The 21,425-nt window shown below is 40.9% G+C and overlaps 1 protein-coding gene across 1 annotated transcript in view; it reads right to left on the bottom strand.

Annotated features, from left to right (window-relative positions):
• Positions 1-1,139: 1,139 nt before the first annotated feature.
• aldh1a2 (aldehyde dehydrogenase 1 family, member A2) overlaps positions 1,140-21,425 on the bottom strand; it is a 20,852-nt gene continuing 566 nt past the window's right edge. Inside the window, exons 2-13 of the mRNA XM_035629474.2 lie at positions 13,556-13,660; positions 12,754-12,894; positions 12,201-12,330; positions 10,169-10,230; positions 9,335-9,463; positions 8,033-8,146; positions 5,396-5,498; positions 4,600-4,784; positions 4,294-4,458; positions 3,728-3,885; positions 2,322-2,396; positions 1,140-2,064 (exon numbers count right to left, since the gene is read on the bottom strand). Of these exons, the coding sequence (XP_035485367.1) occupies positions 1,992-2,064; positions 2,322-2,396; positions 3,728-3,885; positions 4,294-4,458; positions 4,600-4,784; positions 5,396-5,498; positions 8,033-8,146; positions 9,335-9,463; positions 10,169-10,230; positions 12,201-12,330; positions 12,754-12,894; positions 13,556-13,660 (1,440 nt within the window). The 3' untranslated portion in view covers positions 1,140-1,991. The remainder of the gene's footprint in view (positions 2,065-2,321; positions 2,397-3,727; positions 3,886-4,293; positions 4,459-4,599; positions 4,785-5,395; positions 5,499-8,032; positions 8,147-9,334; positions 9,464-10,168; positions 10,231-12,200; positions 12,331-12,753; positions 12,895-13,555; positions 13,661-21,425) is intronic.

Genomic DNA, 21,425 nt, shown 5'->3' with positions numbered 1-21,425 from the left:
ACGTTTTACTTGAGAGTGCGTGTTCATAGACTGTGCTGACATTCCCCGTTGTGTTAACAGAGTGCCGCAATAAGGAGATCACTTTTTCATCTTCTCTTTGGAAAGGCTGCAGATACCAACTGGGAAGGGAATTGTGGGAAAATGTACCCCTATAATTTAAGAGCTGATTGCCAAAGAAAGGCTCCAGTGCAATGTCTTCACATCTGTTCATCTCCAACAAGAAGAGCAACACACTCCAGACTCATATTTCTGTAGAATTAGCCTCTCAATGGACATCAGCACTAGGGCCCTTTAAAAGCTTCCTCTGCCTAACATCCAACAACTGCTGTTTTTCTTTTCATTCTCTCTTTCTTACATGGTTGTGCACTACATCAATCTATCCTTTACACTCTTCCCCAGTTCAATTGCATGTTTATCCCACAGTTATACATGTTTCGTCCATATATGTTATATCACTCTTTATGTTTTTCTTGCTTCACTAATAGAAAAAAATGACTTCTGATCATCGATGTTGCTCATGCCACTCTCCTCCCCTTGTGTTGTTGTTTTATGTTTCTCAAATTGTCTCATTTGTCTACTTTGTTTGTTTTTGATTCCCCCAATATTTCCACCTCTATGTTATGTACCTGCTATTCATTGTAAGAAAATCAGTGTTACTGAAAAAACAAAAATTGATAAAGCTAAATGGTATTTAGCCATTATTAATTTCATCATTACGTGTGCTTTTCTTACAATGAACATGGCTCTTCATTTTGAAAAAGTCATGAGCCTACCTGCCCAGTAGGTGGAGCTGACAGAATAAAAAATAAAAAAACATCTACAAACGCTATTGCAATTTGACCATTGTATGCCTGTCAAAGAGGATCTGAGAATTTATAACCACATTTCTATTAAAATTTGTGTTTTCTGTACAACTTAAGAAATTGAATTACAATGTGTTCAATATATATTTCAATGACATTATATCGTTGGATCAGTTATAATCCACATGAGATGCATCAATACAATCATATTCAATTGACCCAGGTCTGTGAGGTTTAGGGGTAGAGTTGTTGTGTCCATGGCAACCTTAGCATGCAGGTCACTAATTGTGTGACATTGAAAAACATTAAAAGTGAACACTCGGAGAAAAAAAAGGATTTCCAGGAAAAATGTTTTTACTGAAAAAAACTATGGTCATTTTATAATTTCATAGGATAAGATTGTATAAACATAAACATAGATGGACATCAATGAAAATCAGTTACATAATGTTTAAAATACATCTACTCCTCTTTTAGCAGGTGAGAGTAAAATGCTTTTAAGAGGTTAAAATCTTCAGTCCAAAGGTTGACATACAGTGTTAAGTCATATGAGCTAAAATATAAACAAAAACAATTAGAAATCAATTTTAATTCTGAATTACCATTTCATCCATTCTTATCTGAGGCTGACAACATCAGTGGTCTTGAATGAGCTGACATGCTTGCATAAAACCCGACCAAGACAATGACACATGAGGTTTTTGAGGATCAATCCGCACATTGCAAAGAAAAACTGCCTCCCAACACGTGACAAGTTGCTAGCAGAGGGTTGATTGCAAGTGTGGCGACCGAGTCTCTGAACATCCAGCATCTGGGGAGTGAGGATCGGGGTGCAGCGGCTGGGTATTATCGGGGATTGCAGTCAGAACAGCCTCCCCCATCGTCTCTGAGAGTGCTTTAGTGGAGTTAGTGGAGGAGGTATACAGTATGGGGGTAGTTCAGTGGTTGTGGGTTAGACTAGAGATGGTCCACAAATTCAAGGCGGGTGGAGATAGCTGGACAGGGATTGGATGACTGTCCATGGTGAGCAGTGGAGGGACTGAGAGGGCAGCAAGTGGTCACAGCCTTTAGTTACCATGGAGATAACTCGTTTTGATGGTTAATGTGGTTTGCCACTGTGGATGGACCAACAAGAGGCAGCACAGTGATGAGGAAGACGCTACCTACTCCGAGAAAGTGGGTCTTCCTTTAAGAGTTCTTAGCGACCATCTTCATCGTGATGGTTTTCACTTCTGAGTACTCCTTCAAGCCGCACTCGCCCCTGAAAGGTGACGAAAGGAAAATAGTCACAATGCTGCTCATTTTGTTTTTACTATCATGCTGAGAGAAACATTGAAATGTGGTGTAGACACTGCTGGAGGCTCCGGGGGTCAGAAACATTGCAATATCCTCTCAGATAAAGATTAATGTGATGTTAAGCAATTTTGGAAAGTAGGTTTTCGAAACTCAAAGTCAGTTTTAGTAACACAGTGTTTAATTTGTGTATTTTCATTTGGCAGACGACCAAGTCATACTCACAATTCCCGTCCATTGCCAGACATTTTATATCCTCCAAATGGACACTGTGTGCTCAGAGCGTTGAAGCAGTTTATCCTGGGAAATACACAAAACATTGATCACTCTTGTGTGTTTGACTAATGTGGTTTGCTATTGTTAAAAATGGTGCATAACTTTGTCCAAAGCTGAAAAAATTTAAACTTCATTAAGTAAGACTATTCTTTAAAGTTTTAGGGGTAGGCTGTGGCTGAGCATTCAAGAACTCCCTTAACAGATCTTCCTTTACAATAACCCTTAACATAGAGAAAAGTGAGTGAATAGAGCTATAGGAAGCCAGTTTTTGTTGGAGAACAGAGATCTAAATATGCCCAAGATTTGAAAATCCTTGGTTCAAGACACATCAAATTGATTTTTTTAATGGGTTTAGACCAACTATTTGCAATAGAATATTTTTTAAAAGTGGGTTGTAACACTGCATGTTTAGTATTCATGATAATTTTTTCTTGTAAGAAACACAAGTAACAAACTGGAAACAACGTCAGACACTAACAGTATGTTGTACTGAAGAGGATGTGATGCGATGCGACGTGTTTTAATTTTGATGGAAAGCTGAAGAGTGTCATGGGAAAGTCAAGCTGGAGACGTCTACCGATGAGTATAAAGTTTTGATTAAATATCAAAGCTAATTCCTCAAGACATCACCAGAATCAACCGATAATGCAAAAGACATATGTATGAGATCAGGCAGCAACTGGAGACCCAGCTGGTTGTCGGTCAATCCCAAATGTTTTTACATTATCTTAAGTAATCATTGTGGTCTCTATCTGCGGTAAGGACATTTTGTTTGGAATAGGCAGGGTTTGTCGAGAAAGACAAGATGGTGAGAAAAAAAGATTCCGTCCTTGACAGAGGAGAAGTAGGCTGGTGATTGGGGCAGCGTCGAGGATGAAGGACAAGGCAGAGAAATGTTTTCTTAGCTAACAGAGGTGAGCACTCAAGTATGACAAGTTGTGAAAATCTCTTGGCAGATGCTGCATGTTAGCTTTACTTCTACCTCCACTCATGACCATCTGCAGTTAATTACAAAAGAAACAAATCAATTTTAGGTGAAATCAAGAAGTAACATTTATGGCCATTTCATTTATACAAATTCTAAGATTGTGGTGTCTATTTACATTTACAGTTTATGTTTTCCGTTGTTGTCGTGTACTGGCACATTACTTCTGATACTGTTTTACATCTTGAATGTCTGAGCTGAGGGAGAGAAGTGAAAAAAGGAAGGAAAACATTTCTTTGCGGCTTGTGTAATGATAGTAAAATGGCACATTGCCAGTTTATGGTTTCTGGATGCCTGAGATGGTTGATACTTCCCACATGAAAAATATTCCTGATTGCAGCAAAAAAAAAAGCCAGCAGATGAAACTTACCAGACAGTGCCGGCCTGCATGGCTGTGGATATGGTCATGGCTTTGTTGATGTCATTGGTGAATACAGCCGCAACCAAACCATAGTCTGTGTTGTTGGCTCTATCTATCACTTCCTCGATAGATTTGAACTTCATGATCAGCTGAACTGGTCCAAAAATCTGTAAACCGATAAACAATATACAGGTTTGTTTCTATCTTCTCATTTACTTTATCATAGTTACACATACTGTTTCTATCTTCTCATTTACTTTATCATAGTTACACATACCTCATATAGTTAAACATACATAAGGTACTTTACGTGAGCATTTCCATTTCATCGTATGTTGTACTTCAACTCTACTACATATTACATAATGTATGTATATAACACTCTACAGTGGGGGATTCTGCATAACTAGTATGTGTAGGAATGCAAGGCATTGATCGAGTATTTTTACATTTTGGTCTTACTGCTTTTATACAAGAAAATATTCACAGAAAATCTTCCATCACTGCTTTATGCAAAACTATACATGCACTAGTTGTAATTGTACTATCAAAAGCTCCGCTGCTCATCGTTGTACCTCTTCTCTGGCGATGCGCATGTCATCCCTCACACTGGAAAAAACAGTGGGCTCAATGAAGAACCCTTTCAAGCCCAGAGCTTTTCCGCCACACTCCAGCTTGGCTCCTTCACTGATGCCACTCTGGATAAACTCCAACACGCGATTCTGCTGCTCCCGACTGATCTGTGGAGGTGGAGGACAAATAGGATGTGAGAACCCATGGGTGGAGGAAAAAATATAAAGAGAGGGGACACATGAAGGAAAAGGAAAAATTCAGAAAAACATATATTTTTTTGAAGTGATAGATCTGTTGTGCTCACTCACCTGTGGACCCTGCTCTGTAGTGGGATCAAAGGGGCTGCCGACTGTCCTCCTCTTGGCTCTCTCCACACTCCTCCGAACAAACTCGTCGTATATGGGTTCCTCCACATAGATGCGAGAGCCTGCCGTGCAGCACTGGCCTGCGTTGAAAAACACGCCCTGGTGGGCCTGTTCTACAGCCAAATCCACTGGGGGGGGGAATAAAACCACTTGTTCATTAAAAAAACAAAAACAAATTGGTGGGAATCATTTTATAACAATGAGGCTGATTGTCAAAAAGGAACTTTAATATAATATTGTTTATAAAACATAATAAACATATAAAGACTTCCTCTGATTATTAAAAATAAACCTGGTCTACGTTGTGTTTTGTTACAGAATTGCCTCAGTATATATTGGAGCTGTCCTGTACAAATTTGACACCTGACACCTGAGAGACAGGACCCTGCTGTTGCCCACGAAGGGTTAACGCACCCCTGTGATTTATGGGTCTCGGCTGAAGCACCCGACTGAGTCAGGGTCCATTCTCCTGATTTACAGGCCTTAGGGAGCCCCTCTCACGGCTGCTGAAAGCATTTGAAAGCCTCAGTACCCCCAGTTTGGTGAACCATATTGAGTTTATATGAAACCCATCCATCCACAGTTTTCATAGCACTACAAAACTTTTGACCATTTAAGGATTCTCAGTCCATGTGTGTTTAGCCACATATTGAAGCGCCTGAGTGAAACAAACTGTTATAGTGGCTGACCACGTGGGAAGTTGACAGGTATACAGATAAAACATGACTTGAATACTCACTATCAGCATCTGCAAATATGATGTTGGGATTCTTTCCTCCCAGCTCCAGCGTTACTCTCTTCAGGTTACTCTTCCCAGCTGCTTCTTGGATCAGCTTGCCGACCTACCAGAGGAAACAGATCTGAGGTTTACTTGCATAGATGCAGGCCTGCAGGCAGATCCGTAAATCAGCTGGAGCCATTAAATAGCTTAAAGTGGTTGGTTAGCTCAAAACAGGGAATGCTATAGGCCAGCGGAAATACGAGTTAAGTAAACACACAGAATGAATATCCATTACAGGTTTTTTTGGAAACTGAAACAGGAAAATAAAATTATGTTTTAGCCGGGAACAGCATCTGATGTCTAAAGAAGGGCAGGAAGAAGCAACCACAAGGTGTGTGGGTGGTGTCCTGTGATCTAACGGATGGACCGACTGACAGGAAGAGGAGCTGTTGGCTATGAAATGGGTCTGGTGTGTCAACACAGAAAACTTCAAGTGTGTTTTAGGGACTGTAGAATGAATTTTTCCCGGATTATATATTGACTCAACAGATAACAAGCCTGAGAACACCCCCCCCCCCCACACACACACACTCACACACACACATACACACACCTCCCTCACATCCCACCCTACACCCTAAACAAGTGTTCATCGTCCTGTTACTCATACAGCCTGTTTTATTTTCCAAGAGAACTGACAGGATGAAGTGGAAAAATATCTTCTCAATGTCCAACCAGAAAGAAATGGGAGCACGTGGAAAAGACTCATCTTCGAGTTACCAAGAAATAATCGAAAACAACAGAACAGAAGAGAATCAACTGGCTGCTGCACTGTGGCTGGTATGTATGGTATAGTATAGTATATAGTATATATATCAATGGGAGAGTACTTGGCTTGGCTTCATTTTTTTATGAGTGTTGTCTGTCTTTGATCAGAAACACAAGGGGGGAGGTTGGCATGTGTTTATTCATGCGTAAAGGAAAGGAGCAGGGCTGCTAGACTCCTCCGTGTGGAGTCACAGTCACATGTGAGTTAGTATGAAGATTAGATGTGGTGCTAAAATCCACCTGTAGCTACACCAACACCCTCCACCCCGTGAGGAGATGCTGTGATGGCTACTATCCCCCCACTGCTACTACAGCGCGGTGACTCACTGTCTGGGCATCAGCAGCCTCTTACAGCGCTGCCTCATTCGCTCAGTAATTGATTCCAGATCGAATGTAACAACAGGAAAACCAGTTTAAAAAATAAAATAAAAAGACATTAAAAAGAACTGGGCCACTCACAAAGGAAACGTTCAATCAAGATGAGATGATAAAACAAACAAGATGTTTGTGTTGGAAGGTTTATGCAAGCATGTGTGCGCACACTGATTGTGTGTGTGTGTGTGTGTCTGTGTGCGCATGGGAGAGAGAAGGTATGGTTTATGTTATACTGCCCTGGAAAATCATCAATACACAAAGTTAGAGCCTTGGATGAATATCTGTCTCAGATTCTTACCACTTAATTGTTTAATGATTACTGGGTCCATACATGTATCTAATTTATAATACTTTATGTGGACTGTTGGCGACGGCTAACAGCTCTCACTTTGATCACTTCTGGTTAGACTTTTGGTTAATAATACAATTATGTTTGACCCTGTTTTTTATGCTTATTGTGATTGTCATGTTTTGTTTACCACGTTTGAGCTTGTGTTGTGTTTTTTCAATCCGCAAGTTTTAAAAAAAACAGTTGAAATGATTGAAGGTGAGTTAGATATTTTCAACAAACGAGCAGAGCCACACTAACACAAGTAAACAATTACCGACCGACATTGCTGAGCTTAAATATTGTAAGTTCACATCTTTTGGTTTGTGAATTAATAAGGACTATCATCTTCACTAGCACGTTTTCTACCTCACATTTCAGCCAGGTTTTAGGTCTTATTTGACTTTTGTTACAGTTTGTCTCTGTTGTCTTTACCTGCCTATCTATCAGTGGAGTCTCACAACACATATACACACTGCTTCTCCAGCACACCACCAACAGACATCTCCATAAACCAATGGTGGATCCAGCTATTATATAGACTTGGCTCCTTCACAATAGATACATGTGAATTACAGGCTTGTCGCATCAAAATGTAAATTATGAACTGGAATTGCTGTTAATGTTTTTGCCAGATGGGTTATTGTGCGGTTAAAAATTGCGGATGTTTAGAAATGATCTACAGAAGAGAAAACTGCTGTCACTCTGCCTGTTACCTCTGGCCAGAGGAATGCAATTGGAGCCCAACAGCTCTGAGCGTTCAACACCTAACATGGTCTGTCCTTGATGATTTAGCTTTCCATTAACTGATTTAGCTTTCCATTAACTGACTGAGGGAGAACGGGGGAGAGGCAGTGTTGTGTTTGTATACTCTCAGCAGCACAAATATGTGCATGTGTGCAAGATAAAATCAGAGCCCCTTGTCATGAGGCATAATGACAGGGCACGCAGCTTATGTAAGAGCCCATTTGTTTGCCATTTAGACTTCAATACTAGCACACAATGTCCCGTAATTACCCGGCCTGCTCTTATGTTTCGCACATGTTGGTCACTGTGTCACTTGTGTTCGCTGACAAAAGCGAGCAGTTTTGATCTGAGCCACTCGACGAGAGTGAAAAAAGTACCTCCGTTGATCCTGTGAAGGCCACTTTGTCTATGCCCATGTGAGAAGCAATTGCGGCTCCTGCCGTTGGCCCGAATCCTGGCAAAATATTGATGACTCCCGGTGGAAACCCGGCCTGTCAAAACAATATGAGAGGAAACAAGCGTTAGCAGAGATGACAGCAGAGCCAAGCAAAACCACAGGCAGTGTGGGGGAATCCGGACCCAACCCAACCTCCCTACCAGCAGAGAACGGAGACAACATCAAAAAGACCAAGGCAACAGACAGATAGTCTCCAACAAGAGCAGAGGCCAGAGAGGATGTGGACCTGAAATTTGTACAGTGTTGTGCGGTTTTACTACATTAATATGCAATGCTGCATTGTTCCCATCCTGTTTAACTTGTGTTCGCCCCTACTGTCCATGACTGCACTGGCTAACTGAACTAAAATGCACTTACCATGCATATATGCTTATATCAGTGATCGTGCATTTGCAGGCCAATAGTTTCTTGACATGTCTGTAATCATTATCTTCATGTGGGAGGAATCAGTCGAGTGAGAAATTCGTAACTCCTCCATGTCAGAATTACATGTCTGAGGCTGACGTAAATTGTCATACTATACAATATGATATGTGATATGATATTTCTGTGGCTTCCATGGTCATTCAACAGGCAAGTATAGCACTGTGAATGACAGCTGAGCCGACAACAATGCTCTCAATCACCAGTAAGAGGAGCTCCGTCACGAAAAAGCTACTGATTCGGCCAGTGACAAAGGTGATTTGGTAAAGACGACTTGATTTGTTTTGAAAACTGTCCACGGGGTAATGTGTAGATTCTCCTCTGCAATGTTGTTGATAAGTTTTTTCATGTGGAACTTTTCACAAACCAAATTCTGTTGACCTCCATTGTATTGAACTAGCAGCAAAAAAAAATCTGAGAAGCTCAGCCTTACGTAAATTACACTTGCATCTACAATGCGATTAAAATACGTTTTTGTGATATAGATGAACTGACCCTTTCACTCAAGCTAATTTGTTGCCTGTTTTTTAATTGGAAATTAGGATTAAAGAATCACCAGATAGGTGAGTGACAGTTTGTGAAACATCTGTTATTGTTGCTTTGTGGTTACTTTATCATCGTCCTATCCAAATAAAGTCCCAGCCAAATTCCCACTGAACACTGTGTTCTTGGCAAACGGAAACTTTTAAGTGATTCTGATTCAGTTGTTGGACTATTAACGTCGGCCTCTCCAAATAAAATGTTACACAAAATGCCTTGTGAACACACTTGTGGTCGGCAAAGGGAGTCTGTCATTTACCTCCTTGACGAGAGCTGCCATGTAGAGGCAGGTGAGCGGTGTCTGCTCAGCCGGTTTGAGGACAACAGTGTTTCCACATGCGATTGCCGGGCCCAGCTTCCATGCTGTCATCATCAGAGGGAAGTTCCACTGCGTGGCGCGAAGACACACACACACACACACACACACACACACACACACACACACACACACAGGAAAAAGACATCATGCATCTGACTGACACACTGGGTGGTCACAAGTCAAGCTCAATAAGTCATCGCTCTTTAGTCACTTACTCTCATTTTCACTGTGTCTAAACATAGTCAAGTGAGAAAATGTTCTCGGCACTTGTACAGTATTTTCTCTTCCCACAGTATTCTGAGAAAGCCGGGAAATTGCAACACATGTGCAAGAGACCCGTATCACTGTACAACACAGGCCTGTGTTATTTCTGCTTTATACAGGAGCCCATGGGGCTCAGCACAGAACCACACGCTTTCTGCACTCTTGCACAATCTACAGTGTCTCTTTCTCCTTGATGTTTTCCTCCTTTCTCACCACTCTCCTTTCCTCAAACCCACTATGTCAAACCCCCTCGGCTCAGCCCTCTGCTTCTCACTTCTCGTTCACTATTACTCAAACTCACTGGCACAGTCTTTCTGGGGGCTTACCAGCAGGATTTACCCGAATAAACAGTGACTGTTAGGGAATTACTGGAAAATGCAGAATGTAATGACAACAAACAGGCAAGACTAACAACCATCAATATCTCTTTTAAACTCAGCCAATTCACTGTTATCTGGTTTTTTTTTCCTATCCATCACGCATGTCACTTGTAGGAAGAGTTATACTCACAGGGATAATTTGTCCACAAACTCCTATGGGCTCATGTCTGGTAAATGTCAGAAACTCTCCATCTGTGGAGGAACACACACGCAGACAAGCACACGCGCGAGCACACACACACACACACACACACACACACACACACAGTTACACACAATGACATTTAGCTTTGAAAATGCCTCAAACAAATGAAAAATGTCACCACCTGATACCCCCAGTGTTGTTGACGCAACATGTTAATTTGTAAGTGAATCCACACGCAACATTCCTTGTTACTTTACCCTGGTGAGAGATTACATGTCGTTTTCGAGCATCCAACGGCACAGGCATGTGTGTGTGTGTGTGTGTGTGTGTGTGTGTGTGTGTGTGTGTGTGTGTGTGTGTGTTTTAGGTCATAGATATGGGTGTTATGCTGGAAAGGTTTGCTCATTCCTCTTGCATTACTTGAATAAAAGGAGGTACTTAGCGAGGGTGTGCCATGCTTGTTCATCGTCCACAAAAACAATTGATATTGAGAAATGTGTGTATAAATCTTTTACATCAGTTATCAGCTGGTGAAACACTGCATTTGGACTGGAACGATGGATGTAGAAAATGAGCCAGATAACACACAACTGCGAAATGAGTCAATTCCGAGGTGGATGTTGATTCTTTCAATGCTGTTCTTGTCTCAGAATGAAACTCTAACCCTTCTAGACGTGAGATTTTTAAAGAAGAACCAGTATCTGCAAGGTTTGTTTAAAAGTATGACGTCTGCAAATGACTTATATTTCAATTTGGACCAAGCAATGTAAACTATACCAAAATGTGTAGCCAAAGGTGCTACTCATGATGACACTCCCTATTTATTACACGCTGTCAATGATACAAATGTAACACCATATTCATAATGCGAAGTATGAACAGATGCCAAAAGGTTCTAGAGGATAGGTGTCCTGCGCCGTATCCTGACAGGTGAACAAATATGAGTATTGACTGCTTTACATCATGCAGGCGACAGCAATGCCCTTTTTTATTTTCTCTGAAAGTCTACAAGTGGAATAATGCTTAAACCAGAGCCCTGGGAAAAGGCTCGCCATGGTTGATTTGGCAGCAGTGTACAAGAGACGCTTTGAGAGGGACAATAGATTTGTATCAGGAGGTTTCCCATGTCCTCTCTCTTATTCTTTTTTTTGTTCTTTGTGCTTCCTGTTGAAACAGACAGCCAACTTTCCCCTCTTCCACCCCCAAATTCAGGCGCTTTGGAGGGACGGCGCTGGTGGCAGCCTCCTCTGGACAACAACTGCTAGTCTCTGGATTGATTGCCAATGATTCAGATGATTAAAACATTTTTTCTTAACTGAAGCTAATTTTTGGATTCAACTAAATATGCATTCAAATCGCTATAAAGAATACTTTCATAATACAAATAGATCAAATGACAATGGACAATCTAAGATATAAATCTGACTTTACAGTGTCCCCCAGCTCTACAAAGTTTTACTGTGTAGTGATGCACATTTTTTTCAGAGTTCTTACTTTCTTTAAATAATGCTAGTGTTTGTCATAAAATGTGTTTAATTGCAAATCCCATCGCCTCAATTTTGAGTTCAGGTTTAAAAACAGTCAGTTGGCCAAAAAGTGTGTGTACTTCTAAGAAGAAGAAACAGAACAGCTCAAATCAGCAGTTTCTGATCTTCCAGCATCTTTTGGTTCACTCTCACTGCTCTCATGGCCATGTTTTAGCAAGAAACTGTTTTCACACCAAAAAAAATCAACCTTTAAAAATCCAACTACTAGCCTGTGAACAAAGTGGAGCATTTAGCTGTTAAAGAGCCAGATGTTTCCCTCAGAAGTTGGCGGAAACCAAAACAGAGCGAAAAGAGGGTAAATATTGGACTTACATCCATTAGGTGGCCAGAAACCCAACTGGATGTTGGATGTTAATGGCTTACAGTTTCTTAACATGTTGAACCTACAGTATCAAGTGAAAAGATGAAACATGCCCGTGCTGTGTTTATTGCTGAACCGATGCACTTTAACGCTCAATGAGGGATCTTACCCATTGGGATGGAACTGCCGTGGATCTTGTCTGCATATCCAGCAAAGTATCTCAGTGTCTTTATGGTTCCTTGGAGGTCCACAAATAGGGTGGGCAGGAAAGGTTTTCCACCGTTCAGTGACTCAATAGTCTGAGAAGAGATGTGAGATGGTAGACGTTTGAGAAATATGTGATATAACCTTGTTATCCTCTCATAATTCCATACTGCTCCAGCCTTTACACTCTCCCAAGGGTGAAATATGAGACAAAGATAACACTAAACCACAAATACAGCCCCTAAGTTACCGTTATGTTTTCTTTAAGGTAAAGCAGCAAGTATATTAGTATTTTTCAAACTACTAAGTGCTTTGCAGAAAGTGTTAAAATGTATTATTAACATGGAAAACAAAGGAAAACATGAAATGGCAGCGCTGTTACAAATAATCACATAAATAGGGTAATAATCAATTGGATAAGATGACTTGTTATGTCCATTTGGAAAATATAACTTAGTTATTAATTGTTAATTTTACATTGATTGAATCAGAGAAATGCCAATGTTCAGATAACTTACTGCCAGATAGACACTGTCTCTCTCCACCAGGTCAGCCAGTTTGGCCAGCAGACGACCCCTCTCAGACGCGTCCATTCTTCGCCATACAGAGCCAAACGAAAAAGCGAGGCGAGCCGCCTGCACAGCTTTATCAATATCAGCCTATGAGACGGGAGAGAAAAATACTAATTATTGAACCTTATCCAGTAAACGTGTGTGTTTTTGTACTCCCTCAGGAGTACAATATTCTTGTTCTTGAACAACGACCAGTTCAACAAGAAATAATAGCCTGATCTCATGTTGCACTTCTGCTTTTCTTAATTCCTTCAATACGATAAGTTTACTCCTGTACACAAAACTGAAAACTGAAACTGTATTTTCATTGTCTAATGTGAACAATAAGTGGAGTTTCTCAAGCTGTTTACCTCAGTACTGGTGTACTGATATATACTCCATGACATTTCAGATGGAACTATTGTTCTCTTTACTCCACCCCAGTTTCTTTGCAGATTATGTTTTTGCATAAAAACTTGCATTACTTTTTTACTCAACAATGACAAACTAACTAACAACAAAATATCCCTCACACATTCTTAAATAACAATTATCCAATAATATAATACTATGACAGTGACACTTTCTGTAAAAGTGCATTTTGTTGCAAACAATTTGAATGCAGGATATTACCTGGATAATAATTCAGTTTACTTAAGATGGTCATTTGAATATTTCTTCCACCACTGAAACTATCTGGAGTAAGAAAACCATGTTTTCCATGAATCAGGACAGAGAACAGAACATGTTATGGTGTATTACTGTTTACCTTCTCTGCTTCCTGGACCTCACAGATCTGCTCTCCAGTAGCTGGGTTGTAGAGAGCAAAGGTCTTCCCACTCACAGAGTCCTGCCACTCATTGTTGATGAAAATCTGCATCAGAAAAAAAAGCAATCTTTAGTATTTCAGTTACAGATCACTTGTGTTCGAAGATTAAAAGTAATGAATGCAGTTTCATCAAGTTAATTAAATGCACAAATGGATTATCGCATATGCAAACATTTGCAAACATACTGATGTTAAGTGGGCTATGGATTAATGAGTAGCTTTTGTATATTTAGATATCGGTGTTATGTTAGAGATTCATTACACCGTGTTGGCTGCAGTACTGTGCTTGTAGTTGAAGCTAAGACAGAGAAGAAGGAGAAACAGCAGCCGCAGCACTTCCAGACTCTTGTGAAAGGGATATGGGAGAATCTCTGGAAATCTGGACAGAGATTCCTGCCTGTCCAGCATTGCTCTCTGGGGAGTGCTCCACCATCCAGACAAAGGGGGTGGGTGGATGTGGGGGGTGGGTGGTAGCAGATAAATCCCTATCAGACACCAGACCCCCACCCTCCCACCCACCCATCCCCAGCATTCAGACACACGTTCCACAACATCACTGCTCGTTTACGAGATCATAAAACACGTGCCGCGCTTGGTTTCTGTGATGCGTTAAAGCAAGTTTTCCGTTAAACAACCTCCTGGGATTCCAAACAGGACAAATTCAACATGTACCGAGACTGAAATAAAAATGAATGTTTACACAATCACAAACTGGGAATTGTGTCACTGGAACACAAACAAACCCTGCGCGAGTTGATGAAAATAGGAACTGAATGCATGGTGCGATTTATAACTATATATATATTTGCAACTATATCTTACGCAAGTTCAATCACCAATCTCCTTTATTGCTGACATGTTTAGATCCATTAGGAAGACGACTCACACACTGTTTTTAATGGCTGTCAGTTGGTCTGATAAATAGAGTGCAAGGAGAACATCTGCTGGCACAAATCCCTCTGTGTATACATATGCTCTTACCGTCCTTCTACTTGAGAAAAGGTCGAGACACGCTGAGAGCAAACCAGAGAGCAGGGTTCAAGTATCCCACTGGCCTCGGCCTCCCTAAACTCTCCAACATGTTTACCTCAATAAACGCGGGGCTCTAAGTACTATTTAATTGGCTGTAAACTGTTAGCTGTGTTTACTTTTGGGTTGGTATAAAATGCCAGGGAGTCTACAAACTTTTGCATTCACAGCAAACACACGACTCTGCCCCTCTCCTCCGCTTCATTCCCACGGCTCTCAAGCTCACGGTGTGAGCTCCGCATGGGAACAACTCCCATGCAGATGTGGAGGTGTTTGGTATCTGTGTGTACCACCCCGCAGAACCATACGTTAACGGACTCACTCCTCTACGGTTCCTTTGTGCTGGTCACCTCAAAACCATCCCCCACGACACACACACACACACACACACACACAGATAGACACAGGCCAGAGTGGCTCCTCTCTCTACCGGCACAGTATTCTCAGGCGCCTTCCATCAGAGGCCACCTTTAATCTGCCGCTCATTAAGAGCACTTCATAAAATTGTCAGTAACGATAAGGAGCAGAGGGCCAGCTACAAAAACAGAAAGTCCTGTAGAGCACTGAATTAGCTTTTAAATTTATAGGGGCCACTGAAGTGAGGCGCTCTAAATCAGAGGAGCCCCCTGACAGCCTCAACAGTCTGAGCAAGAATGCGGACCATGGGTAGCTTTATGCATGGCGTAACCCCTCTCACAAGACGCTGCTAAAGGAGAACGGATGAAGCACGAGAAGAGTGGAGCAGGCCGCCACCTAAATCACAGCCAGAAAAGGACAACTGTCAGCCGCCGCTTGGCTCGGCCCTCTCATGGGCTTGGACTGGTGTTAGACTTTTGTCTCGTTCCATTGAGGGACTTGATTAAGATGACAGGGCCGAGTTGTAAATCAACCCTCTAGGTTTCTTAAAATTGCTTTTAGGATCGTTTGGACGAGGTGCAAAGAACACCAGAGTGAAAAAAACAAGTGCAAGGGTGCACATTTTCAAATGACAAATAGTGTTTTCTTTCCCATTCCCCGCGGGGTCGTTACTATCACTTCACGGGATGGTTTCATGTTTATAAAGAGCTGCGCTGCCAGTGAGTTCACAGATTTAACTTGGTATCTAGAGGCTGCAGAGATGATGACAACATTTTCAAAATAAACATGTTTCTTCTCTCGCAGTGATGACATATATAGTACAACTTTTTATGGTTTAACATTTTGTACTGCTAACCTAATTTTAAAAAAACAACATTAAAACCGACGAAACGCTCTGATGTGGATGAGAGCTAAGCAGTTAGCTTGTACTGTAGGTCGAGACTTTCTACAGTCCAATGGGCAGCTGCAAACATTTAGCAACTCCCACTTCTTTTCTGTCAATCACACCCCTCAGAGACAGCCTGGCCATGAGGAAAGGATGAGACAAGATGTAAACAAACATGTCTTAAAGCTTGTTATTTTTTGATAGCATGATGCAAATCATCTACAAATTTGTGCCGGTTTACTAATTTGGACATCCATTGCAAAACCTCCTATATGCTATATTCTTCATCTTGCACCTAGTAAAGTATGATGACGTTACAGTCCCTCATTTTTTTTTATATTGGCAAAACTTGTGTGATTTTTGTGAGAATTCACTTTTCAGGAATGAAATGTAATGGGAAGTAAGAAACGCCAAAATAGTTTCTGCAGCCAACAAAACATCTGTTTGGCTCTTTGCTCCTTCTCACAGCTCAGTTGCTAACGCCTGACAGAATAATATGTAATGCGATTCAGTGCTTGTCTGTTGTTTTTTTTCAAAGCAGGAGGATAAGAGGGGGAGCATAGATTGTATATATCAAAATGTGTGTGTGTGTGTGTGTGTGTGTGTGTGTGTGTGTGTGTGTGTGTGTGTGTGTGTGTGTGTGTGTGTGTGTGTGTGTGTGCGTGTGTGTTTATACACAAGGCGCCAAGATTCCACAGCCACATGAATCCTACCCGGGCACCTGCAACAGTCGACTGCGCAGGAAGTTTCATATCCTCCTCTATCACACGACCTCTATTTCCTTTCTGTTTCTGGACGGGGTTCAAAAAGTCTTATAATTACTACTGTTACAAGTGAGTGGAGAGCATGTGAAAGTGGAGACCAGCTGGGGGTTTTTTTTCCTCCTACTCCTCCACACATGTCTGAAACCATGGAGCCTTCATGTTTTTCACTCACACACCCGCAGACAATGCCACCCTGCGCTCCCGGTTTTGGCGAGGGCGACCTCGCTGTCACTGTCTGGCAAACGTCTTTGTTTCGTCGGAGTGTGTGGGCGAGTGGTTGAAGTTGTTCGTCCTGCCTCAGAAGTTGTGTGAGAAACACTAACTTGACATCAGGGTTTAGTTACAAATGACATCTTATTCACTTTTGCGGTTGGTTCTCTCATGTCGTACACTTCTTCCAGCAGGCAGAGACCACCGCAGACAGTGCACGTTGCAATTTAGATTAAAGCTTAAATGATGCTAACTTCTTCATTGCAATTTTAAAACTCCAAAGGGGATATTAGATTTTACATTTATTTTTGTGAAACTCTCTTGGACATACTCTTATCCAATAAATTGATTTTTCAAGTCCCAAGTTGGTTAAGTCAGTAATTCATCCAACTGAATCCCAAAACCTGTGCCGGAAAAGTTATCACCCAACATAAACTACACAAAATATATTAGAACTTTATCTAGAATCTTAATGAAAGGCAGAGGAAAAGACAGAGGCTACATTCAGTTTAATTTTCATGAATCATCTCCTCCTCTCTCTCTACTGGGCTTTCTTTCCCCCTTTGAACATCTGAGGTTTGATGGGTTTCCTGTGTATTTAACCATTCTTTAAATCTCAGGTCAAGGAAACGTTTAAAGAAAACATTTTACATAGTTTTTCTCTTGGGATCAGTAGACAAAGAGGAAGTAATTTTTAAAGAAATGTGACGCTTTTCCACAGACAAATAAACGTCTAGTAAAAGACTCCTGTCTCTGCTGTGTCTGCTCACTGGAGAAGGAGCCTATTCCAACAGATTTATGAAGCCAAGTGTTTTTCATAATGACCCCATAAGGATTTACATGTTCCTTGTCAAGAGGGCTGCAGACTGAAGGTATGGGAAGTTAACAGGGTAACCTCGCTGTCACTGCTCTTCCTTAAAAAGTGATTAAGAGACAGGGGACACGATGTTGACGTGTCTAGCAAAATGATAATTTACACTTGCTGCACAGGTAGGAATTTCACACCGATGGACACATTAACGGTAGTGCACACTTAGCCTGTCACAATCAAAGAGATGTGTTTCAGAGAGTATGTGGCCATGTGCGTGTGTGAGCGTGTGTGAGCGTATGTGTGAGTGTGAGTGTATGTGCTTGTGCGTGTGTGTGTGTGTGTGTGCGCGTGTGTGTGGGAACAGGGTGATTGTGTAAGCAAAGGCATAGAAGGGGGTGGAGCGGGGTTCTCGCTGTGCTCGTTGTGATAAATCATTTAGTTGCACAGTATCCCCTAACTTTGGCTCTGTTTGATCTTGATCTCAGTAAGATGGTGGTTTTGAAGTGAAAAACTCCAGAACCGCAGGTCAGGCTCTGTCAAGGCAGGGCCACTAACCCACACAGTGAGACAGGGTCATAATTTACACCCCAGTGGACAGCACCTAGCATCGGGGAGCCCCAAGCCTCCATCTGTACTATCTCAATCAGTGACAGATTGATGGAGCCTCTAATTCATCCAAACTGTGTCGATGTCTCTGCACAGACTGCTTTAAAAATACACAGGTCTTTGGCAGACAGGTTCTGCACAGGTTCCTATGGAGAGAGTGCATTACTGCCACCATGAGCAAAGCAACAAGGAAAATTTATAACTGCCGATTAGATAAAGAGATGTGTAACTCAGACATTTAACAAGGCTTAACACTGAATTGGATCTCTGAGTCTGGTGCTTGTTAGCTCTTTATAATTGTTGCACTATTTTCTTTTTTTATTACCCTATTAGTGTTGCAATCAAATAAATTGGGACAATAAGCTACATTATCTAAAATATTTTTTTTTTGGACATGGCAACAAACTGCACTCATCTGTTGACGCTTGATTCACTTTAGTGGATCACTCTCCTATACTTGTAGAAGAAAATTGTAAAAGGCTCTTTTATATCAAAATAAAAGGCAGGACATGTTTCGGACTTTACACTTGCATAATTATCACACACAAGAAAAAAAGTTCTGGATTCAACTTTCAAAGCAAAGCAGCAAAAACATGCTTATCTTCCTTTGCTTGTTAATTTTGTCACACTTAGGGTCTTTTTTAACAACTCGAAAAAATCAATAAATGTCTATAATGGCTCACTGAAGGTTCCTATAGACCTTTAAACTGTTTCTATCTTGAAACCTTCTGGTTTAGAAGTGAGGGGATGTAACACAGAGAGAAAACGTTCATGGTTTTAACGACAAGAGAAAGTGTGGATGAAAACCACAAACAATAAACAGAACTCCACTTCATACGGATACACACAAGAAGGAGGATAGCGCTTCATGATGCAATCATGCAATGTGGCATTGAGGGTGAGCAGTTCAGGATTCGGTGAAAAGGACAAGGGGCAATAGTATTTTTTTATCACATGCTTCGCTGTTACAGAAGCAAACCTGTTAAGTAACAATACTGTATCAGCCATATCTCTGTTTCCAGGGTTGCTCCGATGTAATCTTTGCATTGCAAAACCGCAAAAAGTAGCATTGATTTAACGTGTGATTTAGTTGAAGATTTTTTTCCCCAAAAAGTTAGAAAAACCTTAAATGTTGCCCCCATTACAGAAAATGTGCATGTGTAATAGAATAAAAACAATATATTAGGAAAACGGAATGCTTGCTGCTCCATCCACACGCCCTACAGACCAGTGAACAGTGTTGGCTGTTTCCTTTGCAGTCAGTGGGGTGGAGAACAGGAACAGGGTGTGAGGAGAGCCCACGCCAGGGGTGCCCATAAATCAGGGCCCTTCTGCCCCCTATGTCCACCAAACCAACAGGGACTGGATGATCCAAATTCCTGGGGGTTAATTCACCAAGTCGCTCCCTAAATTTCCTCCTGTACACCATCGTGTCCAACCCGTTTAACTAACCCTCCGTACTGTGAGGGAATGGAAAGCTTACAACATGACAAGGAGCCATACCGTCCTCTTTCCAGTGCAACAGCGGCCGCGTGCCCTTTGCACTTAACACAATGTGTTAACACACAGCAGTGATAGCACTGGATGAACATGCTATCATGAATCTGTTCTCTATGGGACATGCCCTTTAATCTCACAGTCATAAAAACACTCGCTCTGCAGCTAACAGACCCTTTCAGCACTGATGATGAGACATGGGCTAAAAAGGAGTTTAAAAATGACAAGAATCCCAGAGAAACTAATGATGTCAATTTGCTTTGAAGTTTACTAAAGTGAACATGACATGGAACCCCCCCCCCCCCCCCCCCCCCCCCCCCCCCCCCCCAGAAAGATCAAGTTATTCCAAACAGAAGAAAACAATGCTATTTTAAATATGTGTGCATGTCCCCGGCCCCACATTAATGGTGGGTGAAGATCACATTGAAAGCAGGAAGGCTTAAAATAAGGAACTAATATTCTGACATTGATTTATCAGTGCTTCACTTATACAACAGTATATTAACTGCTACTTATCATGGCGATAAACTGTTCAAGCGTTTCACTATAGGGTTCACATACAGCTTACTGTGAGTTACGACCAGATGTTTTAATTAAATTCTCTCCGAAAACAGATTTTCTTTTTTCTTTTTAAAAAAAAATCTGCAACATGATTTGTTTCATGGCTCAAATAAAGTCCTTTGTTTGACTCATACTCCTTTATCCAGCTGTTTCTACATCCCCTTTCTCTCACCCACACACTTCAGGCTGTAAAGTGATTCCAAAAGCTGCTCTGATAACACTCTGATTTTTTTCTCTGACAACGTGCAATTGAACCCTAAACATTGTATTCACTGAAGCAACTTTGTGTGTGCGTGCGTGTGTGTGTGTGTGTTGTCTCAATTTCTAAAACTGCTGCGATCACTAATGTCATATAAATAAAAAAAATACTCTCAGACTAGGCAGAAAGGATTTTTGTTGTATTTGCTTCCGTTTTTTCCACCCCACTGATGCCTAATATTATTTCATTACAGTAAATTAATTTAATTGCAGCAAATTAAGGTGTGTGAAATATTATAATCATAATGGAGAAAATAGTAAGATGTGGCTCCAATCTTGCAATATTTAAACTTTACATGTATCCCTGTAATAACTTTTTTTTAAAAACAGAATTGAATTAAATTCAAATGTTATTTAATTGCTTCCCATACAGGACTGATGTTGGCTTGTGTGTACAACAAAACTGTTCTTCAGATGTAGAGTGAATAAAAACAATAAAATAATACTTTGTACACGTGACCCTGTTATATAAAGTCGAGTTGCTCTGAAAACCACCTCACTCGGTTTATCCCTAAAACACGCTCGAACTACAACACACCCTTTATCTATACATTATTTAAAAAACAACATATGGATATGTCGTAAGCATGTGTAAATATAATTATTAAAAACTAAATAGAGAATGAAATTTGTTATTATTATTACCTCGGGGCTAGTGACGCAATGATTCACATTTAAAAATGCAACATGCACTAAATTGTTTTAAGCAAATAATTCGTTGTTGTTTTTTTTAAATCAGTACGACGACAAGAAGAAAAAAAAAATGGATGGTTTCTCAAATAATAATCTACTTCATCTGTTCACAATGGAAAACTTTCAGGAGTTATCGAT

The sequence above is a fragment of the Scophthalmus maximus genome, chromosome 4 (assembly GCF_022379125.1).
Source record: "Scophthalmus maximus strain ysfricsl-2021 chromosome 4, ASM2237912v1, whole genome shotgun sequence".
NCBI lineage: Eukaryota > Metazoa > Chordata > Actinopteri > Pleuronectiformes > Scophthalmidae > Scophthalmus > Scophthalmus maximus.
Note: the sequence above shows the minus strand (reverse complement) of the source record. Positions and strands in the feature narration are given on the sequence as shown.